The sequence below is a fragment of the Ornithorhynchus anatinus genome, chromosome X1, assembly GCF_004115215.2.
Source record: "Ornithorhynchus anatinus isolate Pmale09 chromosome X1, mOrnAna1.pri.v4, whole genome shotgun sequence".
In the NCBI taxonomy this organism is placed as follows: Eukaryota; Metazoa; Chordata; class Mammalia; order Monotremata; family Ornithorhynchidae; genus Ornithorhynchus; species Ornithorhynchus anatinus.
The window spans coordinates 28,956,152-28,971,827 of record NC_041749.1 but is presented as its reverse complement, the minus strand read 5'-3'; the positions used below and the strand labels follow the sequence as shown (position 1 = coordinate 28,971,827).

Genomic DNA, 15,676 nt, shown 5'->3' with positions numbered 1-15,676 from the left:
CCTGTCTCTCCCTCAGCGCTTAGAACAGCGCTCTGCACCTAGTAAGCGCTTAACAGATACCCATATTATTATTATTATTATCTGTAAAATGGAGATGAGACTGGGAGCCCCACGTGGGCCCACCTGATGACCCTGTCTCTCCCCCAGCGCTTAGAACAGCGCTCTGCACCTAGTAAGCGCTTAACAGATACCCATATTATTATTATTATTATCTGTAAAATGGAGATGAGACTGGGAGCCCCACGTGGGCCCACCTGATGACCCTGTCTCTCCCCCAGCGCTTAGAACAGCGCTCTGCACCTAGTAAGCGCTTAACAAAGACCAACATTATTATTAATAATAAATATGATGGCATGACTAAGCAGAGCCTGGGGGGAGGCGCTTAACAAAGACCAACATTATTATTATTAATAAATATGATGGTATAACTAAGCAGAGCCTGGGGGGGGGGGGAGCAGGAGGTTCCCAAACTTCCGCTAGACGATAGAGTCGGTCCTCCAAGCCGCCTAGAAGGGCCCCGACGGCAGAAGGGCGGGGGCACTTCCGGCGAGGGCGGGGCCTGGCCGCGGCGGCCTCCGATAATGTGGCCGGCGCCCTTCGCCGCGCTTCGGGTCAACGGGGTGGCCTTTTCGCGACTCCCGAGGCTTCGCCCGACCCGGGGGAAAAATATGGCGAAGAGCAAGTTCGAATACGTGCGAGCCTTCGAGGCGGACGACACCTGCCTGCCGCACTGCTGGGTGGTCATTCGGCTGGACGGCAGGAACTTTCACCGGTGAGAGGACGAGGCCGGGCCCACGCGCGCGCGCGCGCGGCCGCCCCGCACTTCCGGCGCGCGACCCTCCTCCCCCCCCCAACCCTCCCTAGCAACCGTTACCCGGGTAACGCGCAGCCGCAGATGCTCCCCAGGGGGAGCATCTGCTGGAGGCGGAGAGCGAGACCCGGCTGGGAGCCCTCGGGGAGGTAATAATAATAATAATGTCGGTATTTGTTAAGCGCTTACTATGTGCCGAGCACGGTTCTAAGCGCTGGGGGAGATACAGGGTCATCAGGTGGTCCCACGTGAGGCTCACTGTCTTCAGCCCCATTTTAAAGATGAGGGCCTTGAGGCACAGAGAAGTAATAATAATAATAATAATGTATTCGTTAAGCGCTTACTCTGTGCAGAGCACTGTTCTAAGCGCTGGGGGAGATACAGGGTCATCAGGTGGTCCCACGTGAGGCTCACTGTCTTCAGCCCCATTTTAAAGATGAGGGCCTTGAGGCACAGAGAAGTAATAATAATAATGTGGGTATTCGTTAAGCGCTTACTCTGTGCAGATCACTGTTCTAAGCGCTGGGGGAGATACAGGGGAATGAGATTGTCCCACGGGAGGCTCAAGGTCTTCATCCCCATTTTCCAGATGCGGTCACTGAGGCCCAGTGAAGCGAAGTGACTGGCCCACAGTCACACAGCTGCCAAGTGGCGGAGCGGGGATTCGAACCCATGACCTCTGACTCCCAAGCCCGGGCTCTTTGCACTGAGCCTCGCTGCCTCTCATAATAATGTTGGTGTTTGTTAAGCCCTCACTATGTGCCGCGAGCACTGTTCTAAGCGCAGGGGGAGATGCAAGGTAAACAGGGTGTCCCAGTTGGGGCTCATGGGCTTCGTCCCCATTTGACAGATGAGGTCACTGAGGCACAGAGAAGTGACTTGCCCACAGTTCACACAGCTGCCAAGTGGCAGAGCCAGGATTCGAACCCATGACCTCTGACTCCCAAGCCCGGGCTCTTTCCACCGAGCCACGCTACAGATGTTACCGAGGGGAGCATCTGCTGGAGGCGGAGAGCGGGACCCAGCTCAGAGCCCTTGGGGAGGTAATAATAATGATGTTAGTATTTGTTAAGCCCTTACTATATGCCGAGCGACTGTTCTAATCACTGGGGGAGATACAAGCTGAACAGGTTGTAATAATAATAATAATAATGTTAGTATTTGTTAAGCGCGCACTATGTACAGAACACTGTTCTGAGCGCTGGGATAGATGCAGGGTAATCAGGTTGTCCCACGTGAGGGTCACAGTTAATCCCCATTTGACAGATGAGGTCACTGAGGCACAGAGAAGTGACTTGCCCACAGTCAACACAGATAACAAGTGGCCGAGGCGGGATTAGAACCCATGACCTCTGACTCCCAAGCCTGGGCTCTTTCCACTAAGCCACACTGCTTCTCTACATAATAATGCTTGTGATATTTTACTAGTGCTCACTCTGTGCAAGGTACTGTACTAAGCGCGGGGGTGGATCCAAGCAAATCTGGTTGGATACAGCCCCCGCCCCACCTGGGGCTCACATTTTCGATCCCCATGTGACAGGTGAGGGAACTGAGGCCCAGGGAAGTGAGTGAAGTGACTTGCCCGAGGTCACGCAGCAGACAAGCGACGGAGTCGGGATCAGAACCCAGGACCTTCCGATTCCCAGTCTCATATTCTATCCACCAAGCCACGCTGCTTCTCTAGGAATGGGACCCGGCATTGAGAGGGTGCTCTGCACACAGTAAGCACCTAATAAATACGATTGAATGAATTGAATGACTGGCGAGGGGAAAACAGGGAGTTGGGCCAGGTGGGAGCTCCAGGTGTCAGTCAATCAATCGTATTTTTTAATCGTATTTGTTAGGAGCTTACTATGTGTCAGACATTGTTCTAAGTGCTCGTATAGATACAAGTGAATTAGATTAGACAGAGTCCCTGCCCTGTTTAGGGCTCACTGTCTTAAGTAGGAGGGGGAACAGGAGAACCTGAGGCAAAGAGAAGGTAAGTGACTTGAGCCAGGTCACAGCAAGCAATTGGCAGAGCCGGGACTAGAACCCAGGCCCTCCGACTCCCAGGCCCGAGCCCTATCCACTAGACCTCGCTGCTTCTGGGTGCAGAGCATTGTACTAAACGCTTGGGAAAGTACAGCTGGAGACGGGGTCCTAGTGAGATCCCTCGCAGGCCAGAAGGTTAGGAGGAAGAGGGCAATCCCAGACCTCCCGATATTCCGCAAACTTTGTGAATAAACCTTGAGTTGAGTTGTGGTGATGGTTCTGAAAAAGCGGCACACAGCTGGCCTGCCCTCTACGCCATCAGCATCACCTCTGCCCCTCAGTACTTGTTTTCCTCTTTACATTCTGTACCTGTAGTCTGTTTCTTGCATGCTTGTATCTATTTGTAGTCTTCTCTTCCATTGCTTGCTCACTGAGTTTTGCAGATTTGGGTTAATCCCACTAGGGTGGGAGATCCTTGAAGGTAAGGAAATGTCCTGTTTTCTCATTTTGCTATTCCACAGCCCTCTGCACGTAGTGGATATACTGTTGAATGATAAATGACTGACTGAATTATCATCAGCAGCAAATATTTCCTGAGCATTCACTGTGGACATAACACTGTATTGGGTTCCCCTACCTGCAGAAGCCCCTCCGTCAACTCTTCTCCCTAGTTTTCATGAATGCTTTACCTGAAAAGGTTTGGTTCCAGCTCCCTTTCAGTGTAAAAGAACCACAGTAATAAGTGGAAAGGAAAAGGAGAGGGGCATGTATGGGCCCTAGAGGAAAGGGAGAAGAAATAAATGAACACACACTGAACAATGATGACTAGATTTGTGGTCTCTGGTTTGGGGTGAGAGTTTAAGAAAGAGAGACACTCATCATCATCCATCCATCCCATCTATTGCACAGAGAGGGATATCATCCATCGAGTCTAGAGCAGCCCCAGGTCCCAATTTTGCTTGGATGACAGCAGCAGAAGTGGTGGGTTGCAGTCCAAGATCAGCCAGTTCATCTAGGCAGAAGTGGTGATGGCTTTAGCATCTGCCCTGACTGAATTAGTCCAACCTAGAATCTTGCAGGCATAGGAATTTGCAGTTTGGTGGAAACATAAATTCTGACCTCGTTTGAAATTCCCACGTGTTGCCCCAGGTTGGGCCAGTTTCGCCACAACAGCAGTGATGCCACTGAGCAGGAGGGCAAGAACGGCCAGTCTTCGGTTGCCACTTCTGTCGGGGCTGTGAGCTTTCCTCCAACTTTAGTTGAAGGTAGAACCCTGTGGGCCCCACCTTAGGGCTTTCATGTGGTGGGAGGGACCTTCAAAAATCAGGACTCTGTCACTTATTATAGAACTTCTGCTTAACATTAAAGTGCCAAAGATTCTTCCATGATATTAGGCACTTGGGGAGGGCTGTTCATTCAGTAGCATTTATTGAGCGCTTACTATGTGCAGAACACTGTACTAAGTGCTTGGAATGTACAATTCGGCAACAGATAGAGACCATCCCTGCCCAGTAACGGGCTGACAATCTAAATTGGGGAGACAGAAAAGCAAAACAGAACAAAACAAGACAACATCATCAAGATAAATAGAATCAAGGAGATAAACACATCATTAACAAAATGAATAAGGTAGTAATATATACAAATGAGTCCAGTGCTGAAGGGAGGGGAAGGGGGAAGAGCAGAGTGGGGGAGAGGAGAGGAGGGGGAGCAGAGGGAAGGGGGGGATATAATTTCTGCCTACTTTAGGCATAATTTACAGAAATCCCATGGACTTGAAAGAGTTACTGATAATTGTTAAGTAGTTACTGTGTGCCAGGTGCTTGGCTAAGCATCAGATCAAACACATATGAGAAACCGATGCACAGAGGGAAAGTGACTCGGGCAAGGTTACAGAGCAGACTAGTGGCAGAGCTGGGATTAGAACCCAAGTCTCCTGACTCCCATACTCATTCCACTAGGCCACACTGCCTGTCACTAGGGTATTTACCTTCCCAAAGTCAGTCACTCAGTCGGTCAGGTGTATTTATTGAGTGCTTACTGTGAGCAGAGCACTATACTAAGTGTTTGAGAGAAGTCTGCTGTGTGACCTTGGGCAAGTCACTTCACTTCCTCTGTGCCTCAGTTCCTTCATCTGTAAAATGGGGATAAAAATGTTTGCCCCCTGGTGGGAGAGAGACTGTGTCCAACCTGATTAACTTGTATATACCCCAGGGCTTAGAACAGTGCTTGGCACATAAGTACCATAATTATTATGATTAATGAATTATTGTTAATCAACATGGCCTAGTGGATAGAGCATGGGCCTGCGGGTCAAAAAGACCTGGGTCCTAATCCCAGCTCTGTCACTTGTCTGCGGTGTGACCTTGGGTAAGCCACTTAACTACTCTGTGCCTCAGTAACCTCACCTGCAAAATGGGGATTAAAGACTGTGAGCCCCATGTGGGTCATGGACTGTGTCCAACCTGATTAGGTTGTATCTACCCCAGTGCTACTACAGTGTCTGGCACACGGTAAGCGCATAAGAAATACCGTAAAGTACAAATTGGCTGATTGGGCCATGGGAGTAGTGGAATTAACACCTCGTTTCTTTATTCATTTCTTGTGAAGGTCGGGACCCTTAAGAAAATGACTGCAGAGATAGGCTAGTCAAAAGTAACATCACCTCCATTCTTCTCTCTCCAAAAGATTTGCTGATCAGCACAACTTTGCAAAGCCCAATGATGATCGTGCTCTGCACTTGATGAACAAATGCGCCCAGGTTGTAATGCAAGAACTAGAGGATATCGTGATTGCATATGGGCAAAGCGATGAGTACAGCTTCGTTTTCAAGAAGATGAGTAACTGGTTTAAAAGAAGAGCCAGGTAACTCTCTCTCTCTCTCTTTCTCTCTCTCTCTCTCTCTAAATATATATATATATATACACATATATGTGTGTGCATGTATATGTGCATGCATGTGAGCTCATCACCTCCTCTCAACAAATTGCTACCCACCAATATCTGCCTTCCCACTTATTCTATTTCAGTCTTTTCATATGAGATGCTGTCTGCTGTTTTCAGTACTTGGCACTTGGGAGTTTTACCACATTTTTTGCTTAGACTCAGCTGGTTTTCATTGTGCATGGGCATCCGCCCGACTCCTCCCTTCCTCCTCACTGTATTCAGAGGAGAAGGAGAATTCATTATTTGGCTTCTTGGTGTGGATTTCATATTCTAGGTTGAAATGACTTTTTCCCTCCATTTTTATGTGGAGGGGAGAGGATGGAAGGAGAGAGGCAGAACTGCCTCTATAGAGGTTAACATCACAGGCTTGATTCAGCAGCAGTTTCCCATTTTAATATAAGTGCTTAGTATGGTACTCGGCACACAGTAAGCGTTCAGGAAATGCCACAGATTGATTGATTGTGGTGATTGAAGGACAGACCTAGCCTGTTTATGGCCTAGCCTTCGCGCTGCCCAAGAGTTGTAAGGAAAAAAGACTTGGATTCTAATCCCGGCTCTGCCACTTGTCTGCCATGTGACCTTGGATAAGTCACTTCACTTCTCTATGCCTCAGTTACATCATCTACTCAGCGGGGATTAGGACTATAGACCCCATGTAGGACATGGACTTTGTCCAACCTGATTAGCTTGTATCTATCCCAGCTCTGCCTGGCACATAGAAAGCGCTTAACAAATATCTTTTTTTTTAATTGAGTGTTTACTGTGTGCAGAGCACTGTACTAAGTACTTGGGAGAGTACAATCTGTATTTGTATAGTGCCTTTGCATGAAATTAATCATCAAGTGGCCTATATTATAGAAGTAAGTTTTTCTTTAAAAAACAGTTTAATAAAATAATCCTCATCTCATCTTTTTGAGAGGAAGGTGGTTTTAATGAAATACCGTCTAGATAAGCTCGTTGTGGGCAGGGAAGGTATCTACCAGCTCTATATAGTCTCCCAAACACTTAGTGTGAATCGGAAGTGACTCCACGGCACTTAATAATAATAAAAGCACATAATATGGTGCTCTGCATACAATAAGTGTTTAGTAATTCCGACTGATTGGAATGAATGATTCCAATGATTCCAATGATCAATCAATGAATGATTGAATTCATGGGAAATGAAGGGAGGAATACTTGGAAAGACCACAAAATTGAAATCTCCGGGAACTCGATTTTATCAATCAGTCGTTTTCTTGGGTAAATATGTTTCATCGATCAGTTGCTTCCCTTGCCATTTCTATAACCTCATTTATTGCATCCCATAGACACTGTCACTGTATTGAATTAACGTAACATGTTTTCTCTCTTCCTGCTCCACCCTCTCTGCTTTATCCTTGGAAAGTAAGTTCATGACTCATGTGGCCTCCCAGTTTGCCTCCAGCTATGTCTTTTATTGGAAGGATTACTTTAAGGACCAGCCCCTTCTGTATCCCCCAGGCTTTGATGGAAGAGTTGTGCTATATCCTAGCAACCAGAACTTGAAAGACTATCTCAGCTGGCGACAAGCAGATTGTAAGTCTTTTTAGGAAACAGATATAGTAGAACCAAATCCCTGACTCCCAGAGTATCGCTCCTCATTGAAATACCATGTGAAAATTGGCACTGTGTGCTAACTTCTAATTTGCCAGAACCAGGGAAATAAGTGGGGAAAATTTCTATTTCACAAAATTGGAAATGTTTATTTGCAGTGGATTCTCCCAATAACAATAACATCTTCTAGAAGATATTCATTTTACTCTCCTTTAATGTTTCAGGGAGAAAATATTGTTTACTGACAAAAGTCACTGGCTGAATGGAGGAAATAAAGACTCTCTTTCTGTCCCACCAAATTTTTTTATTACCTTTAGCAAGACTTTTCTCCATCTCTAAAGGAGGATGTTACTTAATCTCAGAAGGATTATTGTGAGTGTCAATAAGACTGTGTCGGTAAAACTGGTATACGTAAAACACGCTCCTTTTTTTTTTTCTTAGGTCACATTAATAATCTTTACAATACAGTTTTTTGGATGCTTGTACAGCGATCTGGGTTGACACCAGTTCAAGCCCAAGAGAGATTAAAGGTATAAAACACTATTATTTTCCACTGAAGGGTATTCTAGAGTAAGGCCGTATGTATAAGGATCTTGTTGTTTTACTGGCAATTTTGTACGGAAGGAACATAACGTGAAGCTGTGTTTTATGCCCTTGAAGGCTGACTTCCTTTTAAATATGAGCAGTTTATTTTTCACTGGGGATGTACATAAGTCTCCTTGTTGCTACTAATTCATCGCTATCTTGTCTTAAGAAGCCAATGGTTTAACTCTGCCGTGGAAGGACGTTGAGTGTTTCTGAAGTCTAAAATAGATTAGAATTGCTCTTTCAAGTTCATCTCAAGGTTAGAACTATAAATAGAACACTCAGCATTTCTCCTCCTTTTCTTCTTTTGCCAAGTAAATAGTTTTGGCTAATAAAATTTGAATTTTTAGGACATAAAAGTATGGTTTATTATCTTCCTAGGGAACTCTTGCTGCAGACAAGAATGAGATTTTGTTTTCTGAATTCAACATCAACTACAATAATGAGTCCCCGATGTATAGAAAGGGAACCGTGTTAATATGGCAAAAGGTAAAGTCGTATCCTATTCTAAAAGAAAGTGGGGCAGCGGGGGCGTGAGAGAAGCTTTTCTCTGTGCATTGAGACCACCAGTGGCCTCTCTAGGCTTTTTCCTGACTGGCTACTTTGGTATTTTTGAATCTGTTGTGTTTTGCTTTTTTCCAGAAAGAGGTATTCAGCAAAATGCAAACAGTTATTCATTTGTGTTGCCTGGGATGTCCCCTTATCTTCTAATTAACCCAAAGTAAACAAAAACTGTAGATGAGAGAGAGAGAGAGAGGAAAAAAAGAGAATATACCACTCCAGCGGGATGAATGTTTGGGCCCCCATCCACTTTCACGCTCATTTCAAAGATGGCACCCTTCATGTAAAAAGAGTGGGGGATGATTCAATCTAGGGTTCCCTCCGACAGACAAGAAGCATACAATTGCTTCTCCTCCTTCCAGAACTCCTTTTATAATCAGTTAATTTCTGGTTCTTATTTGTAGGTCAGTGAAGTCACAACAAAAGAATCCAAACAACCAGAGGACAAAGAAGAGCAAAAAGTGGAAGTGACTCGGACAAGGACGAAAGTTGTCCCGTTGCACTGTGATATCATCGGGGATGCCTTCTGGAAAGAGCACCAGGAGATTCTTGCTGACGACAGCTGACCGTCCATCTGCCCTTTCATCGCTGGTACGCTTAACTGTTCCCGTCCAGGCTCCTCTTCCTTTTTGATGCAAAACTCTTCTAGAAATGGAGTGTAGTTCCGCTGCCGGGGACCTGACTCGTTTCCGTGGGGCAGTTGCAAGAGGGTAGGTTGGGGCGGTGTCAGAAGAAGAGCACCTCGCCTTGGCTATGGGTTTGTGCAAATAAAAAAGTGTGTTGCTGTTTTTACAAACCAAGAAATATTTCTGTCTCGTAGGATTGATCCTGTTGGGTGCTCCATCTTTTAAACTGGGGTGTAATTCATTTTTAAAATGCAGTGGGTTTCTAGCTATTGGTTTAAAGTAGAGAAATCTGGTTCTCTTCCTCCTTTTTACTTGTTTTCATACCAAACCCAGTGTTCTGAAATTGTCATCTTTCCAAACCTTCCTGTTGCTCTTCTGGTTGACAGGATGGGAAGTAAACACATTATGTTGTTTTAGTTTCTGGAGTTCCTTGCAATGCCGGTGACAGAAGAGATGGGCAAGGCGGAAGGGAATATAGTTGTGTTGTAAAGTTACCATCCTACTAGCATTGCCTGGGGAAGCAAGAAGAAGCATATATGTCATTAAAGGAGATTATTTGGAAAAAAAATAAAATTTCCTTGGTGTATTTTCCAAACAGAGGGGAAGATTGTAAGCTCCTTGTGGTTTTTCTCTCTACTCTCTCGCACACTAAATACAGTGCTCGGCACAAATGGCCCTCAGTAAACATTACTGATTGATAGAAAGACAACATGAATGAAAACTCAAGAAAATGCTCATATCCTGGAACCTCCTTGAAAAGGCCACATCTAGGTTTATCACTCATTAATTGATATTCTAAGTAACTCCCAGTTTCCTCTTATCCTCCTCCCCCAAAACAAAGCTGACTCTCCGGGAACATATGGCTTCTTTTTGGCACCACTCACTTAAGCCCGTTTGAGACTCTAGAATCCTCTAGGTTTATTGGGGAGCAGAGTCTAATTTTTCTTTCCACAGTTCACTAAATGCAACTTTTAAAAATGTAAAATACGGACTTAGATTTCTACATCCCTAGGCCTGACTTTTGAACTTTCTCCTTCTGAATCGTTAGCCTAGAAGGGTTTTTTTAACTTGTCTTGAAAAAAGTAAAATTTACTCTGCTCATCAAAGAGGCGAGCGAGCTTGCCTTCTGAATTTAATTTCAACTTTGTTGTGGAAAAGTTGTATTTATCGAGCCAAAACTTATTTTTGCAAGCAAATTTCTTAAATTGCTTCTCAGGGCATCAGGCCTTATTTTTTGTTTTGTTGTTCTTATGCCGATTCTCCTACTTGATTTGATCATATTTTATCATTACCACGTAGTCTGTATTTACAGTTTCCACAGGCACAGGTGCTGATCTTGAACTGGGCTTTCAAATTATTTTCAGATTTTATTGTAGATTCTTTTTATATTTTTAATAGCAAACTCAGGGCCACCTCAAGACATTTTGGTAGCCTGATCAAATAGAAATAAGTGGTTAAAAGCCACCTTTCAGACATTTGAAAATTTTGCATATGGGCATTTTTTTTTCCCCTTTCCCTGCCATTTTTACCAAATCTGTGGCATGGGCTATTGAAAGTCTGACAAACTACCAGTGTGGCGTAGTGGAAAGAACATGGGCTTGGGAGTCAGAGGTCATGGGTTCTAATCCCACCTCTGCCACAATTGTTGGATGTGTGACTTTGGGCACATCACTTTACATCTCTGTGCCTAGGTTCCCTCATCTCTAAAATGGAGATTAAGACTGTGAGCCCCACGGGGGACAACCTGATTACCTTGTATGTTCCCCAGCACTTAGAACAGTGGTTGGCACATAATAAGGGTTTAACAAATACCATTATTATTATTACAGTGGCAGGACTTGGGGACTTTGTTACTAGGTCTGCTAGCACGGAGGGTGAGGGCCCTGCTGCTTAGCTCCAAGTGTAGGATGGGTTCTGATACAAGTAGATTCCTGGAAACATCACTGCTCTGTGGGATGGAGGGAGGGTGGGGTGAATTAGGCCCTAATGACCATTTTCTAGCGGAAGGGCTTTGTCAAATGACAGTAGGCTCTACAGCTGAAGGGTGGAGTGGTGGAAGAGGTGGCCAGAGCTTGCTGGCGGATTGGAGCTAGTAAGAGAGGCAGGAAGACAATCTCAAAGATATGGAGCTGACAGCCTCTCTTTGGCTACTGTGCCAAGCTGGAGGCAGACCTGGACTGCTGCCATTTTCCTCCCAGGTTTTCCCGGGCTGGCTGGTTGACTGACTGGAGGGTTGGCTGGCCGGCTTTGGCCCTGTTGTTCTTTATTCCGGGCCTAGGAGGTCAGATGTCGATAGGTCCACACGGGAGGCCGAGCCTCACGAACAGAAGAGATGCAAACTTCAAACTTAATATGGCTGTGACATGGGGGCGGGCCACGTGGGTGGGACCTGGCTGCGGCCAGAGCTGGAGCAGTGGTCCGCTGTAGCCCGCCCGCCTCCGCAGCCGTGGCGATAAAGTAATAAATCCTAAAACATATGTGCGGGGGAGCCGTTCGGCCACCCCTGGATCCGAAGCTCCTGATGCCTTTGCAAGAGTTTCAGATAACCAAACAACCTTGCTGCATTAATCTAAAACTGGATAACCATTTAAAAATAGAGCGTTAAAGAGGAAAGTGTTGCTCACCTGAGGTAATTCAGCGACTTGGTGACAAAATATAAATTGACTTATCCTGCGTCTTATCCACTAGGCTGTAGTTTTTTTCCAGTGAATACATAGTTGTATCAAAAAGCTATGTTCAGGGTGGTAAGTAGCGTGGCTCAGTGGAAAGAGCCCGGCCTTGGGAGTCAGAGGTCAGGGAGTCAGGTTCGAACCCTGGCTCTGCCACTTAGCTGTGTGACTGTGGGCAAGTCACTTCACTTCGCCTCAGTTACCTCATCTGTAAAATGGGGATTAATTGTGAGCCTCACGTGGGGCAACCCGAGTACCCTGTATCTACCCCAGCGCTTAGAACAGTGCTGTGCACATAGTAAGCGCTTGACAAATACCAACGTTATTATTATTAAGTATTCACACACAGTCCTTATGCTGTGGAAAACTCACAGGTAAACAGGAACGCATACGGTTCGTGCTACGGGAAGGGCTTTCTCTTAATTGGCATTTATCAAGTGCTTGCTATGAGCCAAGCAATGGGGCAGCTACAAGATGATAATCAGATCAACATCATTCCTTTTTCACAGGGAGTTCACAAGTTGAGTAAGGGAGAGAAATAGTAGTAGTAATATAGTGCATTCTGTGCGTAAAGTACTTTACATCGTAGCGTTAGGGGAAGAATACAGCGTAAGAATTAGGTACAGTCTTTGGCCCTTTGGGGGCTCGGAAAGATAGCACAGTTGGAACACATTGATAGTAGTAATAATGTTGATATTTGTTCATCGCTTACTATGGGCTGAGCACTGGGGTAGATATGAGATATTCAGATGGGACACAGTTCCTGTCCCCCGTGAGGCTCACAGTCTAAACAGAGGGAGTAGAATTACATTCTTTCAAGCACTTAGTATGTGCAGAGCACTGGACTAAGCGCTTGGAATGTACAATTTGGCACCAGATAGTGACAATCCCTGCCCAATGACGGGCTCACAGTCTAATCAGGGGAGACGGACGGCAGAGCAAAACATAACGAAACAAAAACAAGACAGCATCATCACGATAAATAGAATCAAGGGGATGTACACCTCATTAACAAAATAGGGGAATAAAAAAATACACAATTGAGCACAGTGCTGAGGGGAGGGGAAGGGCGAGGAGCAGAAGGCGGAGGGGGAGCAGAGGAGAAAGGGGACTGAGGCACAGTGAAGTGACTTACCCAAGGTAACACAGCAGACAAATGGCAGAGCCGGCATCGGAACCCAGGTCCCCTGACAAAACAAAAAGAGCAGCAGGTACCTGGGGCTAGAGGAGCAGAGAGACAGGCTCCTCGTGGCTAAGTCACAACTCAGCCACAATAACAACCCCAGCTACAGCCTTCACCCTATTTTCCAAATTGTGTGGAGTCCGTATATCGCCGCTGCTTCTCTCCTTTCTAACAAATTGCTCTTGCAAAGCCCGTTGGTATCGAAACCCAAGGGTCGTGGCATGCGGAACCACCGATAGCGTGGCAGAGGGTCTGTATCGCCCTTGCTTGTCAGCTAGAATCTTGCTGGGACAGTTGAGGCACAGTTCTCTGGTTCGCTAAAGATGGCTTCGCGATCAACAAGCGCCACCTCCGTATCGAAGCCCTTGTGATCGGGACACTGGGAGAAGAGAAGCAGTGTGGCTTAGTGGATAGAGCACGGGCCTGGGGGTCAGAAGAACCTGGGTTCTAATCCTGGCTCGGCCATATGTCTGCCGTGTTGACTTGGGCGAGTCGCTTTAACTTCCCTGGGCCTCAATTATCTCTGTAAAATGGGGATTAAGATTGCGAGACTATGTATCTCCGCACTTGGAACGGTGCTTGGCACAAAGTAAGCAAGTACTTTGCAACCTTTAAAAGTGTAAAATACGGGACTTAGATTTCAACCTCCCTAGGCCTGACTTTTGAACTTTCTCCTTCTGAATCCTTAGACTAGAAGATTTTTTTTAACTTGTCTTGAAAAAAAGTAAAATTTATTTTGCTCATCATAGAGGGGAGCGAGCTTGCCTTCTGAATTTAATTTAAACTTCGTTGTGGAAAAGTTGTATTTATCAAGCCAAAACGTATTTTTGCAAGCAAATTTCTTAAATTGCTTCTCAGGGCAGCAGACTTTATTTTTCGTTTTGTTTTTCTTATGCCAATTCTCCTACTTGATTTGATCATGTCAAGTACCGTAATTATCATCAGTAGGAGAACTGGGATTGCCCAGAAAGGATAGAGGTATCTGGGGTGCATGGGCCGGTCGCGTGTGAGTGGAAATCACAGCCTGGGATGAAGCTGTCTGTCCTCGTGGAGCCGTGACTCTCTGGAGCCATGACTTCTCGAATGAGCCCCGGCTCTCGGCCGGTGGGTTTGCAGTCGGCTAGCTGCTGGGAACCATCTTTCCAAAATCGCCAGAGGTAGAAGTGCTGTAGTAGTGACTCACCGTCCCCGAAACAGTCATCCCTGCCTACGCATCCCGCTCCGAAGCTCCTTTCCTTTTCCGGCTGCTGTCTAGTCGTGCGGAGGACAACTGCTTTTTTTTTTTCCTCTGAGGCCGATCTCTGTTTCTTGCTTTATCCCCTAGTTTTTGCAAGGAAGTGCCAGGCTACTCTGAGGACCATACTCAGAAATGACTTACAAAAAGGGGGGAGGACGCAAATGGGGAAACTGAGGTGCAGAGAACTTCAGTGGCTTGCCTAAAGCCACTCCACAGCCCAGCCCACGTCTCCAATTCCGTGCTCTGCCCACTAGGCCATGCCACCTCCCCGATTATCAAACGGTGCGGCGCCCAGTCTATTACCGCCCGTCTCTTTCCAGCACCTCAGCCTCCCTGTGCCCCCTCAGTGTGGGAAACGGTCGGCTGTGATCCGTCCGTCGAAGCAGCGTGGCTCAGTGGAAGGAGCACGGGCTTAGGAGTCAGGGGTCGTGGGTTCTAATCCCGGCTCCGCCACCTGTCCGCTGTGTGACTTTGGGCAAGTCACTTCACTTCTCTGTGCCCCAGTTACCTCATCTGTAAAATGGGGATTCAGACTGTGAGCCTCACGTAGGAAGATCTGATTACTCTGAATCTACCCCGGCACTTAGAACAGTGCTTGGCACATAGTAAGCGCTTAACAAATACCAACCTTATTATTATTTTTAACCGAATTCATCGGTGGAGACTGGGCCGTGATGTAGGGCACTGCTGATTTAAGTAACCGAGCCGTCACAAACTGGGTCATTCTTCACCGTTTAGACTGTGAGCCCATCACTGAGCAGGGATGGTCTCTATCTGTTGCCGAATTGTCCATTCAAAGCGCTCAGTCCAGTGCTCTGCACGTAGTAAGCGCTCAATAAATACTATTGAATGAATTTATCTTGATGATGTTGTCTTGTTTTTGTTTCGTTCTGTTTGGCTCTGCCTTCTCTGTCTCCCCCGTTTATAGACTGTGAGCCCGTCATTGGGCAGGGATGGTCTCTATCTGTTGCCGAATTGTCCATTCCAAGCGCTTAGTCCGGTGCTCTGCCCATAGTGAGCGCTCAATAAATACTACTGAATGAATGAATAAATGAATGAACCCATCTCTTCGCCCTGAGGGCCTGAGATCTAGATCATGGAAGGGAGAGCTGCCTTGAATGAATACTGAATGAATAAAGCAGGCTGATTGAATGAGAGGCGGGATTCAAACCCCTGGCCTCTGGCTCCCCAGCCCGGGCCCTTTCCACTGAACCACGTTGCTTCTCTAATTATGTTGGTATCTGTTAAGCGCTTATTATGGGCCGAGCACTGTTCTCAGCGCTGGGGGGGATACTGGGTCATGAGGTCGTCCCACGTGGGGCTCACAGTCTTCATCCCCATTTTCCAGAGGAGGTCATTGAGGCCCAGAGAAGTGAGCCCGTCAAAGGGCAGGGACTGTTTCTGTTGCTGGTTTGTCCTAGTAAGTGCTCAATAAATAGTATCGAATAAGCGTGGCTCAGTGGAAAGAGCCTGGGCTTGGGAGTCAGAGGTCATGGGTTCGAATCCCGG

General features: G+C 46.4%; 2 protein-coding genes across 4 annotated transcripts in view; both read left to right on the top strand.

Moving 5' to 3' along the window:
- Positions 1-548: 548 nt before the first annotated feature.
- Positions 549-9,646, top strand: THG1L (tRNA-histidine guanylyltransferase 1 like). Of its 3 annotated transcripts, none has more exons than XM_001507684.5 (6): positions 549-772; positions 5,474-5,650; positions 7,119-7,288; positions 7,748-7,836; positions 8,273-8,380; positions 8,857-9,646. In XM_001507684.5, the coding sequence occupies exons 1-6, from the start codon at positions 582-584 to the stop codon at positions 9,016-9,018; spliced, it is 897 nt and encodes a 298-aa protein (XP_001507734.3). In that variant the 5' UTR covers positions 549-581; the 3' UTR covers positions 9,019-9,646. The 3 variants fall into 3 exon arrangements, with proteins under 3 accessions (XP_001507734.3, XP_028906753.1, XP_016080716.1); XM_029050920.2 differs by lacking the exon at positions 549-772 and adding an exon at positions 879-960; XM_016225230.3 differs by lacking the exon at positions 549-772 and having other exon boundaries at positions 5,523-5,650; positions 7,123-7,288.
- Positions 9,104-15,676, top strand: part of LSM11 (LSM11, U7 small nuclear RNA associated) — a 24,275-nt gene continuing 17,702 nt past the window's right edge. Inside the window, exons 1-2 of the mRNA XM_039910173.1 lie at positions 9,104-9,162; positions 13,789-13,856. Coding sequence (XP_039766107.1) covers positions 9,104-9,162; positions 13,789-13,856 — 127 coding nt within the window. The remainder of the gene's footprint in view (positions 9,163-13,788; positions 13,857-15,676) is intronic.

Bases quoted from the DNA above. Each gene is read 5' to 3' on its own strand.
- THG1L (XM_001507684.5), top strand. From the start codon at position 582: ATGTGGCCGGCGCCCTTCGCCGCGCTTCGGGTCAACGGGGTGGCCTTT. The intron at 7,837-8,272 runs GTATAAAACACT...TTATCTTCCTAG, and splicing joins AAGCCCAAGAGAGATTAAAG to GGAACTCTTGCTGCAGACAA. The intron at 8,381-8,856 runs GTAAAGTCGTAT...TCTTATTTGTAG, and splicing joins CCGTGTTAATATGGCAAAAG to GTCAGTGAAGTCACAACAAA.